General features: G+C 55.2%; 1 protein-coding gene across 1 annotated transcript in view; it reads right to left on the bottom strand.

The window, feature by feature from the left end:
* Window positions 1-314: 314 nt before the first annotated feature.
* ABCA2 (ATP binding cassette subfamily A member 2) overlaps window positions 315-16,751 on the bottom strand; it is a 68,066-nt gene continuing 51,629 nt past the window's right edge. The window contains exons 36-49 of the mRNA XM_025203008.1: window positions 16,136-16,251; window positions 14,961-15,108; window positions 14,458-14,581; window positions 12,755-12,887; window positions 11,090-11,207; window positions 10,394-10,572; window positions 9,886-10,027; window positions 9,521-9,655; window positions 8,929-9,032; window positions 8,508-8,600; window positions 7,717-7,819; window positions 6,522-6,659; window positions 6,196-6,402; window positions 315-5,483 (exon numbers count right to left, since the gene is read on the bottom strand). Of these exons, the coding sequence (XP_025058793.1) occupies window positions 5,448-5,483; window positions 6,196-6,402; window positions 6,522-6,659; window positions 7,717-7,819; window positions 8,508-8,600; window positions 8,929-9,032; window positions 9,521-9,655; window positions 9,886-10,027; window positions 10,394-10,572; window positions 11,090-11,207; window positions 12,755-12,887; window positions 14,458-14,581; window positions 14,961-15,108; window positions 16,136-16,251 (1,776 nt within the window). The 3' untranslated portion in view covers window positions 315-5,447. The remainder of the gene's footprint in view (window positions 5,484-6,195; window positions 6,403-6,521; window positions 6,660-7,716; window positions 7,820-8,507; window positions 8,601-8,928; window positions 9,033-9,520; window positions 9,656-9,885; window positions 10,028-10,393; window positions 10,573-11,089; window positions 11,208-12,754; window positions 12,888-14,457; window positions 14,582-14,960; window positions 15,109-16,135; window positions 16,252-16,751) is intronic.

The raw sequence follows: 16,751 nt of genomic DNA, 5'->3' as shown, positions 1-16,751 counted from the left end.
AGTCCTGACTTGCTGGGTAGCTAAGGACTTTTTCCAAATCCCCCCCTATTTGGGCTGGCCTGACCCAACCAGCTCAGGGGATAGTAGCACTTCTAAGCCATTACTCTACCTAGGCCCTGGCATGCCCAGCAGGGCAGGCAGGCCGTACCAACTCCCACCCTCCCAGCTTGGGAGGAAAGCCACGTAGCCACTGTGCCAGAGACCTACTGCTGCCCTCATGCACCTCATGACCAGGGAGGCATCTCCACTCTGCCCTTCCTGCCAGGCTCCCGCAGCCGGACACACCCCTCCAGACATGACACAGACACACGGGCTGCTCTTACAGGTATTTTTTTTTTTTTATTTAAAACAATCATTATTTTCACATTTTCTTGTTTGTTTTTTTGCTAGCAATATACAGGCTCTTCCACACTGTCCCCGTCCAGCGGCGCCTCCTGCCCCAGCGGTGCCATCCAGTCACAAACCAGTGCCTCTGGCAAGGTGCAGCACAGAGAAAGCGGGCAGACAAGCAAAGGCCTGGCAGGGGGGATGAACCTACCAAAGTCAGGAAGCAGGCCAAGTAGCAGGACTTAGATGACTGGGACTGGACAGACAAGGGAGCAGCCTACTGTGCCTCTGGGCTCACATGCTCTAGGCCCATGTGGTGGCACCAACGGGCCACCTGTGTCACAACTGCCAGGGCTGCCATGTGGGACTGACCCTGGGACCGCTAGGCCTAAAGAGGAGGTCTGGTTCTGCCCAAGCTAGAGGGCCGACTGTCAGTGCCTCTCACCTTTACCTGGTGCGTAAAGTATGCTGAAGAGCCAGGCCACATTAGCAAGGATTACACACAGGCTTCCCTCCTCTAGGGTCTCTATCACAGCCTGCTGGAGCATCTCCAGCCCAGCCCAACACCCTTCAGGAGGGACCCACAGCCCATCCAATTCACCAGCTGTTCTGCAGCTCTCCCTCACCCCCTTTGAGTACTAGGGCTCCCATGAGTCTTCCTAAGCAGCGCTGGGTCCTTCCCTCCGGCTGCAGGGGACATGAGCTCAGGTGGGAGGACGGCAGTGGACAAGGAGAGCATTCAGGAAGAAGGGGATGCATGAGGGGTGGCCAACATGCACAGGGCCTGGGCACCACCCATGGGGACAGCTTCGCCCAGACCGAGCAGAGGGCCGAGGGGAGACTGCATGCCAGGCTGATCCCAGTAAGGAATCTGGGCTGCAGCAGGGCCTGCACTGGGAGCCCCAGAGGTTCTGTGGAGCCGAGGTTAGAGATTGGGTTTCAGTCCCAGGAGCGGCACACACAAACAGCCCATCTAACCCAGCTGGTTTGTAAGTCACCTTTGCTAAACTAGTGTCCCTTAGTGCAGGCACTTGCATGGCAACAAACTCAAATGCCCCTCATGCCAACTGAAGACAACCCACACTGGGAAGGCACAAGCGTAACCTCGGGGGGAGCTCACTGATAGTAATGCCCATGTCTGGCCCTCTCAGGTTCCAGACATGAGTCCGAGCCCATTCCTATGCCCTTCAACAGAGCATTTTACTTGCCTGTCTTGGGTTCACACAGCTGGTCACTGAAACAGGAAGCTGACAGCTCTGAGCCAGGAACCGGCCTCCCCTGCCATGCAGCTGCAACTGGCATTGGATTCCCTCGCCTTTCGAGACAGGAGCTCAAAGATGAGGGCTAACCAGCCAGCAGACACACCTGGCTACCCCTGGTGCTGACTCGCACAGCAGCTACAAGTGTCAGTGATTTTATCGTTGCCTTCCGGCTCCTATGGGAAGACGACACCCGTAGACTGAGCAGGATCAGGCCCCAAGCTAGGCAGGGCAAAGACAAAGTTCTTGCCGAGCTGGGGAGGGAGGAGATAGACAGGGGGATTTCTCAAGTGGTTTTGAAGGGTCAGTGGGAGGAATCTGAAGACTGGAGAGCTGGAGCCTGTTTGTGGGTGAAGGGGCAGCCTGGGGGATGGGCAGAGGGAGCTGGGAGGTGACACACAAAGAAGAGCATGGGGAGGCAGGAGATGCAATTTGGCACAGGTACATGGGCTGCGGGTGCTGCAGGGACCCCAGCTGACACTCCACTCTGTGCTGCATTTCAGCAGACCTGAAGCTGCTTTGACATTAATGGGGAAACTAGTTCTTAAAATCATTGGCATACAGAGCCAACGCTGAAGCCTTGCCTTTCCAGGATGCCATGCATTTAGGCCCTTAGACAAAGGGAGGGAGCCCGCCAGCCTGCCAAAAACTTCAAAAATATAAGCTCTGAAAAATAGATATGTACATCTCCCCTGGTGAAAATACTGCAGGAGGGAATCACAACCCTGTCATTGGCATGGCATCGAGGCTGGCCAGTTTCCTGCTATTGCAGATGCAGCCTGGGCTGGTTTGTGGCACACAGGGCACACACCAGGACCAGGGGCCTGTCTAGCTCTGCTGAGCCCTGTTGCCTAATCTCCCCTGCCATCAACCCTCCGCCCTGTGCCCAAGGCACAGTCCCTGAAAACTGCTTTCTCCACTCAGACTCACTCCTGAATGGTCTGAAAAAGAGCTGCCCTCAGATTTATCAGCAAAGCTTCCCCCTTCCCCCCACATTTGGGGCCTGCAAAACCCTCCTGGAACCAGATAGGTGGGGCAGGGGCTGGTAAGACGCCTTGCAGGGGGTGAGTAAAGGGGAAGGACAGTGCCTGCATCCCACAGGACCCAGAGTTGTGCGCATGGATGCAGAAAGACAAGCACAGGGTATGCGGGGCCAGCTAAGTGCACCCTGGCAGCTTCTCACTAAAGGGTGCGTGAGGGGGACGCAGCGCCAAAGAACACTGGGAAAAGAAAAAAAAAGGGGGCATCCTTCCTTGCTGACTGACAGGCAGCCTAGTCAGGCCTAGTCGGGGCAGGCACGTGGAAGGTGCTTTGCAAACAGCAGCTGCCACATGTGGAGGAAAATAAATTAAACAGAGGAGATGCTGAGACACACCCAGGAGCTGCACTGGCAGTCCCAGGCACGGGGCTCCTCCCCACAGCACGTTCAGCCCCAAGCCGGCTTCCACAACCGATGAGGCTTCTGCCCATAGGAAGCACTGTCCTGACAGAGCACAGGTCACAAGGCAGAGCCCAAGGGGTCAGGAATGGGCTGCCAAGGTAGAGAGCAACTACATATATGGGGCAAAGCTAGGAGAGATGCCCCTGCCCCCTTTGGGTTAGGAGTCAGTGGAGAGTGTGGGGTCCAGAAGAGCTAAGGCAGTATGGGCACAGTGCCCTTGCCCACCACAGGTCAGACTGGCCACAGGGAACAGGAACAAGCCACTCGAGCCCCAGGGTAAAGGAAATTCTGCAGGGGGGGAGCACTGACACCACAGCATCAGCCCTGGTGCACAAGTCTCCAGGAGTCAGTTAAAACCAAACCCACCCAGAGCCGCAGGCTCCTCCACAGAAAGGAGGGACAAAACCAGCCGAGTTTGGGAGGGGGGCAGGGAGGGCTGCCAGCAGCTGCTGTCAGGTAGAGGGGCTGGGAACGCTCTACGGTGGCACAGGTGAATCCTCAGCATCTCTTCACAAAAGAGATTCCCAGGCAGCCTGACTGTACACACCCCCCAGCACAGCTCAGGGCCCCAGCCGGGTTGGCCATGTGTGGTATTATTGCAGAGTTAATGCCAAGACAGAAAAGTGCTGGTCTAGGGCAGGGGCCCTGGCAGGCTGCCTCATCCCTGCGGCACCACTCCCAGCCCGAAATGAGAAACAAAGTGAGTCACAGCTCAAAACCAGCTCTGGGGCCAGCCCTTCCCCTGAAGCAAGCAGCCAACTGGGCCAAGGTCCAGATTCAGGCATCTGAAGGGGTGATTATACAGACTGCCAGGTGAGATGCAAGAAGGGTGATGCCTCCAGCCAGGGGCCTAGTTAATGCTATGCCAGGAGAGTGCCAGTGGTGCCTGCAGACACCCCAAAGCACTTTCTACAGGAGCTGGGGGTGCAGGACATGAGAGAGAACAGCAGCAGAGGCAAGGCTGCTGGGAGCCAGGCACACAGCAAGAGGACTGAAGCGAGGGGCACGGGGTGCAGGTGATGCTCTAACAAGCCCAGCCCCAGAACCACAGCCAGGCTGGATAGGGGCACAGCCAGCCCTGGAAGGAGTGGAAGGCCATCACAAGGGTTGAAGGGCTGGGAGAGGTACACACTGGGCTGAGGCTGAGGAAGCTGGGGAGACCCTGGTTAAACCTGTGCTGACACTGCTGGGTCACTGGCAGGGGTTTGCTTGGGACACAGGCCTGGACTCTGACACACGGGACTGCCCCACTGGCAAGTCTCTTGCTAGGTGAGGAGAGCAGCAGGGAGGACAGTCTTATAGCAAAAGCAGCTCCCCCTCCCGCCCCAGAATGACATCCCTTTCCCTCTTCCCACTCCTGAATTGCCAGCAGGGCACAAGGCCTGGAGGCTGCACGCAGACAAGGGAGGGTCCATGTTACAGGCACATCTCTTTACAGCACTAGGACCCTTGGCTCTGGTTGGGCAGAACTCCCAGCATGTCCCAGTAATAAGGATAGTGAAGGGCAGGGGAGCGCCCATCTCCACCAATCAAGAAAAGCCCCATTGCCTCCTCCCTGCTCCATGCCGGGACTGCAGGGCGCCATCCCTCAAGCTCCATCAGGTCCCATGTATTCAAAGGAAAAGCCACATCCGCCTGACACAGGAAGGAAGTAAAGCTCAGCTCCTTGTAGGCTCTGGGTGGTGCCTACAGGAGCAAGTCTTGGCATTGCTGCATCCAACTGGAGAATCTCATTTCATTAAAAAATAAAACCTCTTTCCCTTCCCCGAGGCTGTGCTGTCTGCCCCAGCCTGGGGGGGCGGGCAGCACTGGGTACTGTGCCTTTCCCACCCTCTGCACTGGGGGGTTTGGGAGGGACAGAAAAGCCCTTCTGCAGGGCAGCAGAAGCAGACGGGTCAGTCCTTCTGTGAAGGCCCACTGCTGTCCGCAGGGTGGCGCAGCCCTGCTCCTCTCCCACGTCCAGTGTGAGCAAAGAAAGCAGCGGAAGTGCCGGCTGATCTGTACACCTGTTCCTTGCTCCCGCTCCCATCTTCCTGACTGTCCCCCTGCCTCGGAAGCCCCAGGCAACCCGTCCTCTTCTCTACCACAGGCAAAGTGGTCAAGGCAGTCCAGGACAGGCGTGCACCTGGCTTGTGGGTCCAGCAGGCAGCTGGTACAGGGGGACAAGCCACCCCCTGGTCCATCCAGGCCAACGCTCTGCCCTCTACAGGGGCTCCACAGCAGCCTCCGGCTCAGACTGGAGGATCCAGGCCACTACTGGCCTCGCCAATGGAGGTGGAGATGGCCGCCAGTCTTGCTAATGCTGGATGAGTGCTGCTCCGTAGAGGTCGGGGCAGGCAGGACTGGGGCAAGGGAGAGGGCGCAAGGGCAGAAGAGGGAGTTGGCAGCTCCAAAGCTGGGGAGTTCGCTCCCGCGATTCCTCAGCAGAGTGTGTCCGTGTTGAAGGAGAGCTGAGCCTGTGGGTGGAAGTGATAGATGGAGTCATGGAGCACAAACAGTCCCTGACACTTGGACTGTCCTGGCCCCTGCCAAGTTTGTAATTCCCTGCCCCTCATAAGTCCAGGGGGAAGCCCTCGCCCACTCCAACAGGGATGAGCCCCACTCTGAGCCCCAGCTGCAGGTGTTCTCAGCTCCTGTACCGGCAGCCAGTCCCAGGCACCACAGCCCCTGCTGGTGACCCAGAGGCTGTCCCCAGTTCCATGCTGCGAGGCACTTTGGCCAGCCAGGATGCAAGGGAGATCAACACTAGGGAACATGCACCTTCTAGCTCCCTGGGAGCCCAGGGGAGGACATGGAGAACAGTACTCCTCCTAACGTGGGGTCTCACTGGGAGAACGGCAGTCTCTGCATCCCAGGGCTAGTGCTTGGTGCCAGGGCCACCAGGGAAGTGAGGCAACTTCAGGGAGGCCCTGGCAGGTGCACAAGATGGGAGTGGGGCCACAAGGCTGTTGTGGGGCTGCCCAGGAACATTAACACCAGGTCTTGGATTCCTCCCATCTCTGCAGTGCAGGGTGTTGGCCATGGACTAGTACCCAAGGCCCAAGCACCCACTGCAAGTTCACCCAGGAGAGGGCAGTGCCCCAATGTACTATTCCACCCTGGGCACAATGCCAGGCCAGGCCTGCTGACCAGGGGAGGGGGCAGCAAAGGCACTGGGATGCCCCTCACCCTCTCTTCCTCAAAGCTGATCAAGCCCTCGTCATCAGTCTCCAGATCCTCAGGTTCCTCCACCACCAGGGCCCGCAGCTCAGTGGGGGCAGCGTGTGGGCGCAGCAAGCTCAGGACACGCTCCAGGGGTGACTGGATGGAACAGTTGGGGCTGGTCTCCTGCTGCTCCAGGTTGTCACTTTGTTTCTTGGCAAAATTCACAAACACCTGAGGGAGGAAGCAGAAGGTGCAGGGAGACTGTGGAGGGGGCTTCTAGATGAGGCTTCTGAAGCCCCCACAACCCTGGCTATGCTGGACTTCCTGGCCCCAGCTTCCTTGGGACTCACATTATCGAGCGTGGTCTGGCTGACCGAGTAGTCCTCTATGCCCAGCACGTCCACCACCTGCTCCATCTTGCTAAAGACCTGGGCCAGTGAGATCTGCTCCGACTTGAGCTGGTACTGCACCTTGGTGTGGTGTCGCTCCTAGAAAGGCAAGACTGATGCTAGGGTCACCCCCGAGGGGCAAGATAAAGCACTGCCCAGCCCCTCTGCTTGCTGCCCAACTTTCACATACCACAGGCCTATCTTCTGCACTTAGGCCATGTAAGAGGAGATGCCCCCAGGTCTGAGGTCCAGCATCATCCCCTAAAGCTGCTGTGGGCAGTGGGAGAAATGCCCGGGAGAAGCACCCCAATGCTCAAGACCCTTTGGATACCTCTGTGCTCTCCCTATCCAGGGGCTGGATGGCCAAGAGACCTGGGGCAGCACCTGGCACTCAGAGCAGAGGGACACACCAGCCAAGCACTTTCAGGGGTGGGCCCGACTGTGAGACTAGGAGCTGATGAGTGCAGGGAAAAGGCTGGACTCCCTGCTCAGAGGTGAAGCAGGCTACAGGCACTTGTTATCCCAGGAACAGGAAAAGGTTAACTTATTTCTCCCTCCTCCTACCAAAAGCATCAGGGTTTAGCTAGGGTTGCTTAGAGGGACAGCCTGTGTGGGGATCCTCTCTCTGATGGTGCCCGATACGGACGCATTCTCAAGTCTCTGAACTATCCAAGGCTCTAGCGGTCACAGCACAGGGCTGTGGACAGGATGCCTGGGTCCTGTTGCTATCTCTGCCACCAGCACACACCAGGATGGACCACCCTGCTCTCTGCAGTCTAGTGGTACAGCAAGGACAGTGTTCCTCACAGACCTTCTGGAAGCTGACCTCACTGAAGGGCTGTGAAATCCCCCAACAGAGGGGAAATTGTCGGTCCTTGCTACAAGTTGCTGTTTCCACCCACATGTGAGCATTGAGGGCTTTGTAATGTTTCTCTTGGCAGGCAGCACCAAACGTGCTCTTGGAGTCTGGGATGTGGTATCAGACCCAGCAGGCAAAGACCCCAGAGACTGCAGGCTGGGCCTCCTGGGAGCCCAGGTAATGCTCACCTCTACCAAGAGCCCCAGCCAGGGAAGCAGGGGAGCTATACACAGCCCATTGCTGGGCCCTGTCCCCCTGGGGTTGGTACAGATGCTGGGCTGCAGGGGCCAGGCTCACCTTGAGGATGGCCTCTGGGAAGTTCCGGTTGAAGAACCGCACTACTTCCTTGACGTTGAGGCTGGACTTGGTCCGTACTGTGATCATGTAGCCGTCTCCAAATCTGGGCAGGCACCAGGGACACAACATCAACCCACATCTGCCCACCGAACCATGTAACCCTGCTCCCAGGAGAGGGGCATAGTGCTGTGCCATGGCCCTCCATGGAGGTGTGTGACCCCCGCGGAACTCCCCCTCCAGCCCAGGCTGGCACTCCTCCATGACTGTCCATCTTTAGCCAGGCTGGTGCTGTGCTGGCCTGACCTCCCACTGCTGGGAGCCAATGGGGTACTCACCTCAATGCTGACCTGAGTGTAAGAAATGGATGCTGGGGAGGGCTGCATGTGAGCCTTGGGACCACAGATACTGATGCCACTGGGCTGCTAAAGGCAGGAAGTCTGTAACTCGGTCTGGGACAGCTCTGCTGAGAGCCCCCTCCTGCCAGCCCTGTGCCTAGGCCTTCCCTCAAACTCCACTGTGTAGATGCCTTGCACCAGGAAGAAGAGGGGACTTGCCCTGACTATGAGCCAGCCCAGGGTGGCCCTCACACCAAAGAAGTCCTTCCCGACAGTGACACTATGAAAGAGCTGGCACTGTGGAAGCCATGCACCTCCCAGGAGAGATGGCAGGGAGCAACACCACCGCCCACCATGGCAGCAATTTCTGCAGCCCCATCCAGGTGGAGGGTCTGTCCTGACAGTGCAGGTGCTGCTCCCCTCTCCTGGACTCCTCCCCTGGGTAGAATCTCTTACCTGTTTTTCAGGTGCTGGATGCTGCCAAGACACTTGAGCCGCCCATTCACCATGATGGCCAGCCTGGTGCACAGCGCCTCGCACTCCTCCATGCTGAGGGAGGCAAGGCTGGGGGTGAGCAGGCCATGGGAATGAGGATGCAAGGCCCAGATGTGCTGTGTGCTGGGCACTGGAGGCTGTGATGTCCATGGGCACAAGCATGGCCTGCACCAGGTCAGGTGCTGAAGCTAAGGGGGTGATCATAGGGGCCACGGGGCAGGGCCCTGGGCTGCCATTAGAGAAGCGTTTCGGAGATGTGAATGGGACCAGGGCCCAACAAGACAAGACACCCCAGCTGGTAGCTCTCCCACTGGGGGGTCCCATGCAGAGGTGGGAGAAGGGGGCCATCACACCTCAAGGAGTTTCTTGGGTCTTGACCAACCTGTGGGATGTCAGCACAACCGAGCGTCCAGTTTTGATGATGTCCAGGATGAGGTTCCACAGGAAGCGACGTGCCTTGGGGTCCATGCCCGTTGTGGGCTCGTCCTGCCAGGCAGGAAACAAACCCCACATGAGCTAGCTCTAACTTCCCTCCCAAATCACTCAGCCACCTCACCTTGCCGGGGTCTTTCTGTCCTTCCTTCAGCAGCTGGTGCCCATGCTGGTCACTGCCCACTTCCCTCACAAGACCTTATGAGGATGCAAACCTACCAGGCATGGAGGGGTGTGCCCTGCACATGAGGACCTGCTATCCCCGCTCACACCTGCACCAGGTCCAGCTGTGGAGCCAAGGGGGTGACCACAGGGACCCCCTTCTCAAAGGGAGGGTTGGTCAGAGAGGACCTCCCCTTTCCCCACTACTGGGGCCTGTTTTACTGAAGGTAGCTGTGCCCCAGTATCAGCTCAGCCCAGGGTAAAGGTCTGTGTGGACATCCCTTATCTCAGTACCATGGACCTCAGAGGCTGGCAGGAGCCAGGGCTGAGACATACAGGAACACAGCTGGGCCCAGGTCAAGGGGAGGCCATGTCCTCACCAAGAAGATAAAGGAGGGGTATCCAATCAGGGCGATGGCTGTGGACAGTTTCCTCTTGTTGCCTCCGCTGTAGGTGCTGGCCGGCTTGTCAGCATATTTGTCGAGTTCCAGCTTCTTTAGCGCCCACTTCACCACCTGGAGGGGGGCAGAGCAGGAGGGGCTCAGGTGACCAAGCCCTACACATGGGGCCAAGCATCCTCCATCACTGCTAGAGAGGCAGCAGTGCCTGGGCAAAGTGGAGAACCAGCTACTGGGCATGGACCCCCTGGCCGAGAGCCACAGTCCGGTTCTGGTAACCGGAGGCAGCCACTGGAGGGAACAGGCAGAACCCTTCTGTGACGTACCAGGGGTTCACTGAGGCTTACCCTCTCCTCATCCTTCCAGGGGATGCCACGCAGCCGGGTGTACAGCTCCAGGTGCTCCTGAGCTGTGAGCTCGTCGAAGAGGGCATCAAACTGGGGGCAGTAGCCCAAGCTCTGCTGCACCTGGAGCAGCTCCTTCAGGATGCTGTGGGGACAGGAGGTGGAGCTGGTGTGAGGCTGCTGATGCAGACCACTTGGGTGTTCTGAGACAGGTCACTCCCTGCCCTGTGCCTCCACTTCCCCAGCTTAAAAAGCACTAGACTGTCACACCTGAGGACAGGGGATGAGCAGCGCACACCATGTCACTGACTGTCTACAGGACACAGCACTGGTCCCTGCTTTGCAAGGACTGCTCTGCAGGCCAGCTGGACAACCATGCAGTTCACTCCAACTTATTTAGCATATGCAGTTTGGCATATTGTTTCAGTCATCTTAAGGCTCCCCCAGGAGGCTCCCCACTCCACAGCACGGCACCACCCCCTACTCCCACCCACACCCAGTGTGCTGGCACCTGTGTCCGTTGATGAAGGCCTCTCCCCCTGTGGTGCTCTCGTCCCCAGTCAGCATCTTGAAGGTGGTGGTCTTGCCTGCTCCATTGACACCCAGCAATCCAAAGCACTCCCCAGGACGAACGCCCACGCACAGCCGGTCCACAGCCAGGATGCGCCCAATCTTGCGGGACTTGTAGACCTGGTGCAAAGAGGAACAGAATCGTAGCTCAGGGTGACAGCTCCCCAGGCAGGATCAGAGCTGCAGCTGCAGGGGACTGGGTCACAGAGTCACCTCACCCTATGGTGGTGGCAATGGAAGGCACCCACAGGACCAACACCTGTGCTCCAGGAAGGGAAGGCGTTAGCAGAGCTGCAGACTTGCCCATCCTTCTCCTCTGCTCCAGACCAGACCTCTGCAATTGGTTCCAGGGGCATGTGGGGTATGTGGGGCACATGCACCTCTAGCTTTGGGCCCAGGCTTCCCCTGCCCCCTGCCAGCATAACCCACTCTTGGTACTGCTCCTCTGGTGGCTATGATGGGCCTAAGGCCCCTGAGCTAAGAGCTGTGTCTTGCCTCAGGCAGCAGAGGCTCATGGTTTTGGATGCAGAGGTCTAGGGCTCAGCTCCTGCTGCTGAAGACCCGTGGTGGGCAGCACCTTACATCCGAGTCCTCATCCCCATAGTGCTGAGGGTACAGAGGACAGAGGCCATTCTACCTTGGTCAGGTTCTCTATCTTGAGCATGTCGTTGTCGGCATCGCCACGCAGGACCCGGTGCCTCTCATTGGCCACATCGATGTCGTCCTCGATGGGTTTGGTGGAGACAGGCAGCCGCCTGGGGGAGAGGGGAATGTGACACTGGGATCAAGGCAGTAGCACTGTGAGCTCAGATGAGCCAGAGAGGCAACATCCCACCCCCACCGCTCATCTCTGCCTCCTCCTATCAAAATCATCAGGGCTTAGCTTCGGCTGCTTGGAAACAGCAGGGGGTGGCTTGTTTTGGGGTACAACATCCCGTCTCTGATGGTGCCCAATCCCAGACGCATCCCTAAGGCTCTGAATTGCACAAGGCTCTAGTGGTTACTGCACAGGGTTCCAACTCAGGACTCCTGGGTCCTACTGTCATCTCCACTCCTAGCACACAGCAGGGCTACCCTGTTCTCCATGGCCCAGTAGTGAGTGAGTGCTCTCCAGAAATCGCCCAGAGGCTGAGCTCACTGGAGAGCTGTGAAATACACCCCCAGAGGAGAAAGGGTCACTCTTGGACAAGGGGCTTTGGGGTCCACAGCCAGAATCAGGCATCTCCAGGATCCAGCTCAGGAGAGATTGGTCCCCTGGGTGAAGCACAAGGCCAGAAGCTCCAGATCCTAAATGACAGCTCTGCTCTGGCTTACTAAGCAACTGTCACCAGCCACCCCCCAACCACTTTCTATGTCTCTGTTTCTCCATATGTGGAGAGGTGGGACAGCATAGATTAATTAAATGTTGATGCTCCTTCCTTTGTGCTGTCCATGGTATAGCTGCTCCAGCAATGCAGCCTGAAGAACAGAACTGGAACACATGGGCCCAGACTGAACCACAGAGTGCTCCTGGCTCCGGAAGGGCAGAGGGCAATGAACTAGCAGCGTCAGGACTACACATTGGGATGCCTTCCTCCCATGTATAGGGGGAGGCTCAGTCACGTTTTGCAGACCCACAAGCCCAGGAAAACACTATCTGCAATTTAACTGTGGGGCACTTCCCTGAACACGGTGCAGACCCAGAACCCTACCCAGGAGGGATGCGGAGTACCCCAAGGCCCTCCAGGGAACACCACCCTGCTGTTACTCCCAGTGTAAAGTAGCACAGTCCCACTGTTCCCCCCTGCATCAGAGCACCCACCAGCCTGACAGAGCACTCCCCGCTCTAGGAGCCAGGCTCCATGGGGGCTTATGCCAGCCTGAGAGGTTACTTTAGCACAGGCTTACATGGTCTAACCAGTGAGCATGGCCTGTGCCTGCCACATCAAGGCAGGGCAATCCTGCAGAGGCTGGACAGGGCTGACTCAGCAGCAGAACCTAGCCTGGTTTGGCACCAGGGCTCAGAGACCAGTCAGCTCCACACTCCAGTTCGTATTGCTGAAGGAGATCCCAGAGTTGAATACAAGGCCCATGTTGATCTGGGTACCAGCCTCTCAATGCAACCTCCTAGTGCAGCTTCTGTTCTGGGAGCCTGGTAAGCTCATTCCCAGACATCTGCCCCTCACTGCATTGCTGCAGAGCTTCAGTTGCTGGGAATCAACTCTGCTGGACCTCTGACAGCCCACCCATGTCTGACCCCATGGAGAGCCCACAGGGAGTGATAGATGGAGTGCCTCCCCCCCGCCCCCCCATGGCCACTCACTGTGGTTTCCGAAGGAAGTTATACTGGCACATAATCGTGATGAAGAAACCAACAAAGCCTTCAATTGTCATGGCGACCAGGCCACGGGTCACGATGTCCCACTCAAAGGGTGATTTAATTTTATCAAACTGCCCTGAGTAGAGAAGTGAAGAGGATAAATGTGCAGACAAAGATAAGACAACAGGAATCACATATTGCACCTAGGGAAATGCACAAGCCTGTTACAAATGCACTTTTGTGAAAGGTTGGGTAATTCCTTCCTGACCCCAGCTGGTGACAAACTGAGCCCTGGAGCATGAGGATGGAGAGCAGCCGTATTTTTCTCCCATAAGACACCACTACATAATATCAAGGCATGAAGGGAAAATTAAGTTACCTTAGTTGCTCAAATAACAGAAAAAAAAGAAGTCTGCAAATGTACAAGAGAGGAATGAATCATAGGAATTTCCCAACAGACAGCTATTTAAAATGCCCTTTACAATCTAGTTATAGTTTGAGGCAATTTAATCTGGGCCCTGATTCTGCCAGGACAGATGCATTTACTTCAATTTTTCCACTGGGTGGGGCCACCACAGCCAGAGTGAGCCAGAAGGAGAAGTCATGTCCATGTGTAAATGGCTGAAGGAGCTAAGTTTTAAGATTTTTAGGCATTTCTTAGTGTTGTGAGAAGAATATTTTTACACAGCAATGATATTTAAACAGAATAATGATATTCTAAACTGAAATGCCCAGAATTTTACTAAATCCAAAAGTAGGTTAAAGTAGAACATCAAAGGCAATGAAAATTAAACATTATTAGCACATTGTGAAACAACAAGCTCAAGGCTTACATGGAAAATCTCCAAGGGAAGAAGTAGGGTCTATCAAAAAGTATATACATTACTTGAGCTGGACCATGAAAAAAACAAAGAAGTATTTCCTCAGTATAATAATGTGTCAGTGCATGGGCAAAAGAGTTTTATTTCACTTTCAATTTAGCTTCATTCCTGGGATCAGTGCCATAGAGAGTGTCTGAGGCTATTTATTGTCATCAGTGCTATATCTGGGAAGAACAATGCCTTTTAATTATGAAACTGTTCACCATTAAAAAGTCATCGTGCAATTTTTCAATGTCAATCAGGTGACAAAACCGTAAATGAAAATGTATATTTGGAGGATCATTCTGATTCTGTTCCAAAAATATTAAGCAGCCAGCAGCTCTGAAAAATTAAGAGATGGGAACAGATTAGGAAATGGAAAGAGATTTTTAGGAGCAAGCTAAAGATACCTCAATGTGACAGGAGGGAAAGTTGGTTAGAAAGTCTCCTAAAATAGACCACTAAAAGCAGCCTCATCTCTGACACACTTGAGGTAACCTGGACATAGCTTTGGTTGGAAAATTTGGGACTGTTTTTTTCTGGGAAATTTGATTACAACAGTGACATGACTGACCAGGATGACACGGCTCTTATGGTTATTAGTGGCTTGTGTCGAGGCAATGCCTCAGATATAGGCCCTAGATTATGCTAGACATCATAAACTACAGCACAACTACAGCCCCTGCCCAACAGCCTGCCTCAGACCATTCCATCCAGGCACACAGTCTGCCTCTCACTTGGATGTAAACCCATGGCAGCCGGTCTGGTTTTCATGGATAAAACAGGGTGTGTTAGATCAACCATAAATCAGGCCGTGCTGAGGCAGGTAGCAAACAGTGGACTTACCGATCTTGGCGTAGTATTCATTGATGTATTCATTGTATGCCATTTCCATCAGCCCGTGACCCAAGTTGTAGTTAGGGAAGATGAGGAAGCAACTCTTCAGGTAGCTGTTAACGACCTTCAAGTCCTGAAGGTGGGGCAAAGAAAGGAGATGATGTGCTTGGTTCTGTCTTGTGTGTCACCAGCTAGGAATGTCCCCAAGAAAAATGGCTGTGCTGTGTGGAGAGGGGGAGCTGTGTGGAGAGGATCAGTAGTGCCAAAATCATGTTAAAAAGAGCTAGCAAGCAGACACCCTGCGCTACAGCCCAACAGAGCAGGCTGTGGCGATGTGCTCCCTCCCCTTCTCTTGTGGCTATCACCACCAGCAGCTTAGCAATGATAGCTTGGATACCACAGGCACTGGCCCAGAGCAGGTCTTGCCAAATCAAGTAAAGCTGAGCTAGATGGAATTGGGCCAGATGTCCTGCTCCCCTTCTGGTGACCCACAGGAACATGCATGCATCTACCTTGTCGTGCTCAAAGAGCTGCAGTAGGAAGGTTGCGACGGTGGCCGTGATGCCAATGAAGAGGTTAATAACGATCAAGAAGACATAAGCTGAGCTGGGCACCTCAAACCAGAAGGAGGCTGGGTACATGATGGGGGTAATAGACCAACTGGTGGAAAAAGAACCCCAGGATAACTGTATCAGAGACAGCAGACAGGGACCAGGCCTGTCTTCCCTTATACCCAATGCAGATAGGTGATCTACTGGATGCTCTATCTGTCCCCATTACACCTACTGGATGACAAATTTCTAACTCTAGGATTCTTAGTTCACTGGCTATAAGTAGAGTAGCTTTAGCCACTCCTCAGACATCTCCCAGAGTTAATCTTGAATCAGTAGTAGCTGCACTGGGAGAGTCTCCAAACAAAACAGAACAAGCAAACCTCTTGCCCTTTTATGGTGACCTCCCACTTGGCTCTCAAGGCATGCAGCAGACATGGATGGGATTGGCCTGCCACATTGCCCTGTGCAGCAGAGCAGTGCAGTGACCCATCGCAGACAGGGCTGCTCTGACAGATTAGATGCCCAGACACCAAAACACGCATTTTCAGAAGTGGCTTCCCTTTCTGGGCACCCACCTTGAGACCCCATGAGCCCGATTTTGGTGGGTAATGAGCACCCAGTTCTCCCACAGACTTCAGTGTGAGCTGCAGGGGGCCGGGCCACAAGATCTGAATTAGATCTTGGTAGTCACTGGTATAGAGAGATTCTGTGGAGAGCCACACCAGGGCAGGTCTCAACTAATGCCAGCCTGCACCAGAAGCTGAGATCCCTGTGCACACATGGTCCAAGCCCAGAAGCTGAGAGCCACCTCTGAGTACTATGGTCCATGCAATTCAAACAGGAGCCCTCACAGGCTTGGCTGTGCTAAGATCCATGTTCTAGCTACAAGGCATCCTTCACCCCTTTGCAGAAACAGGAGTGTCTTGTGTGAGAACAGGAGTAATAAGGAAGAACACTAGCCTGTAGTAGGACAAGGTAGAGACTATCTGTGGTGAAGTGTTACAGGGCGAGAGAGGCTGAGAGAGGGGTGGGGAATCCTAGATTTATCACTCGAGAGGAAGCAAAACTAAAGGCAGAAGCCTAGTTCCTGTATACAACAGCATTTATAGTGAACAGCAGCCTTGTGGACGTACCCGTAGAGCAGGAAAAGCGAGAGAACGGCCGGGAAGTTGGTGGAAGAGGTATATGCCGGAAGGTCGAACACAAAGAGGATGATGATGCAGCAGGTGGCTGGCACCAGGTAGTTCAGCTGGAAAAGAAACAAGGGAAGTGAGTCAAATTGGTGGAGGGAGCTGAGACCAGAGCCCAGACTGCCTTTCAGGAGAAAACAAATGTGGTGCAGGAGGCACCATGGCAGACCTGGCCAGCGGAGCTTGCCACAAAGGGGAGAAGGAACCCCAGACTCCACCATGGCCAGGACCCAAATTCACTTTCTCTCAACAGGTCAGGTCTCGTGCCCATAGCCCCATGCTCTATTGGAGCTATTTCTCCTACAGCCTGGACAGCCGTGGGCATAACACAGACTGCTATATTGCCTCTTCAAACACTTGGCTGGTGCTTAACACTGCAGCAGACGCCACGTAGGTACAGTACCTAGACAGAGAGACTCAAGATGGGCAGTCTGAGTCCTTTCCTAGCACTGCTGTAGTATTTACACTAGAACTGGTGCCTCAACATCTCATTGTTCGTACATAAGAGCCCCTTTTGGCAGGGCTTTTCAGGGAGACCGAGATGGGTCCATTTCCTGCT

Source organism: Alligator sinensis, unplaced genomic scaffold (genome assembly GCF_000455745.1).
Source record: "Alligator sinensis unplaced genomic scaffold, ASM45574v1 scaffold235_1, whole genome shotgun sequence".
NCBI classification, from domain to species: domain Eukaryota; kingdom Metazoa; phylum Chordata; order Crocodylia; family Alligatoridae; genus Alligator; species Alligator sinensis.
The sequence above is the reverse complement of the archived record's forward strand: the minus strand, read 5'-3'. Positions and strand labels throughout refer to the sequence as shown.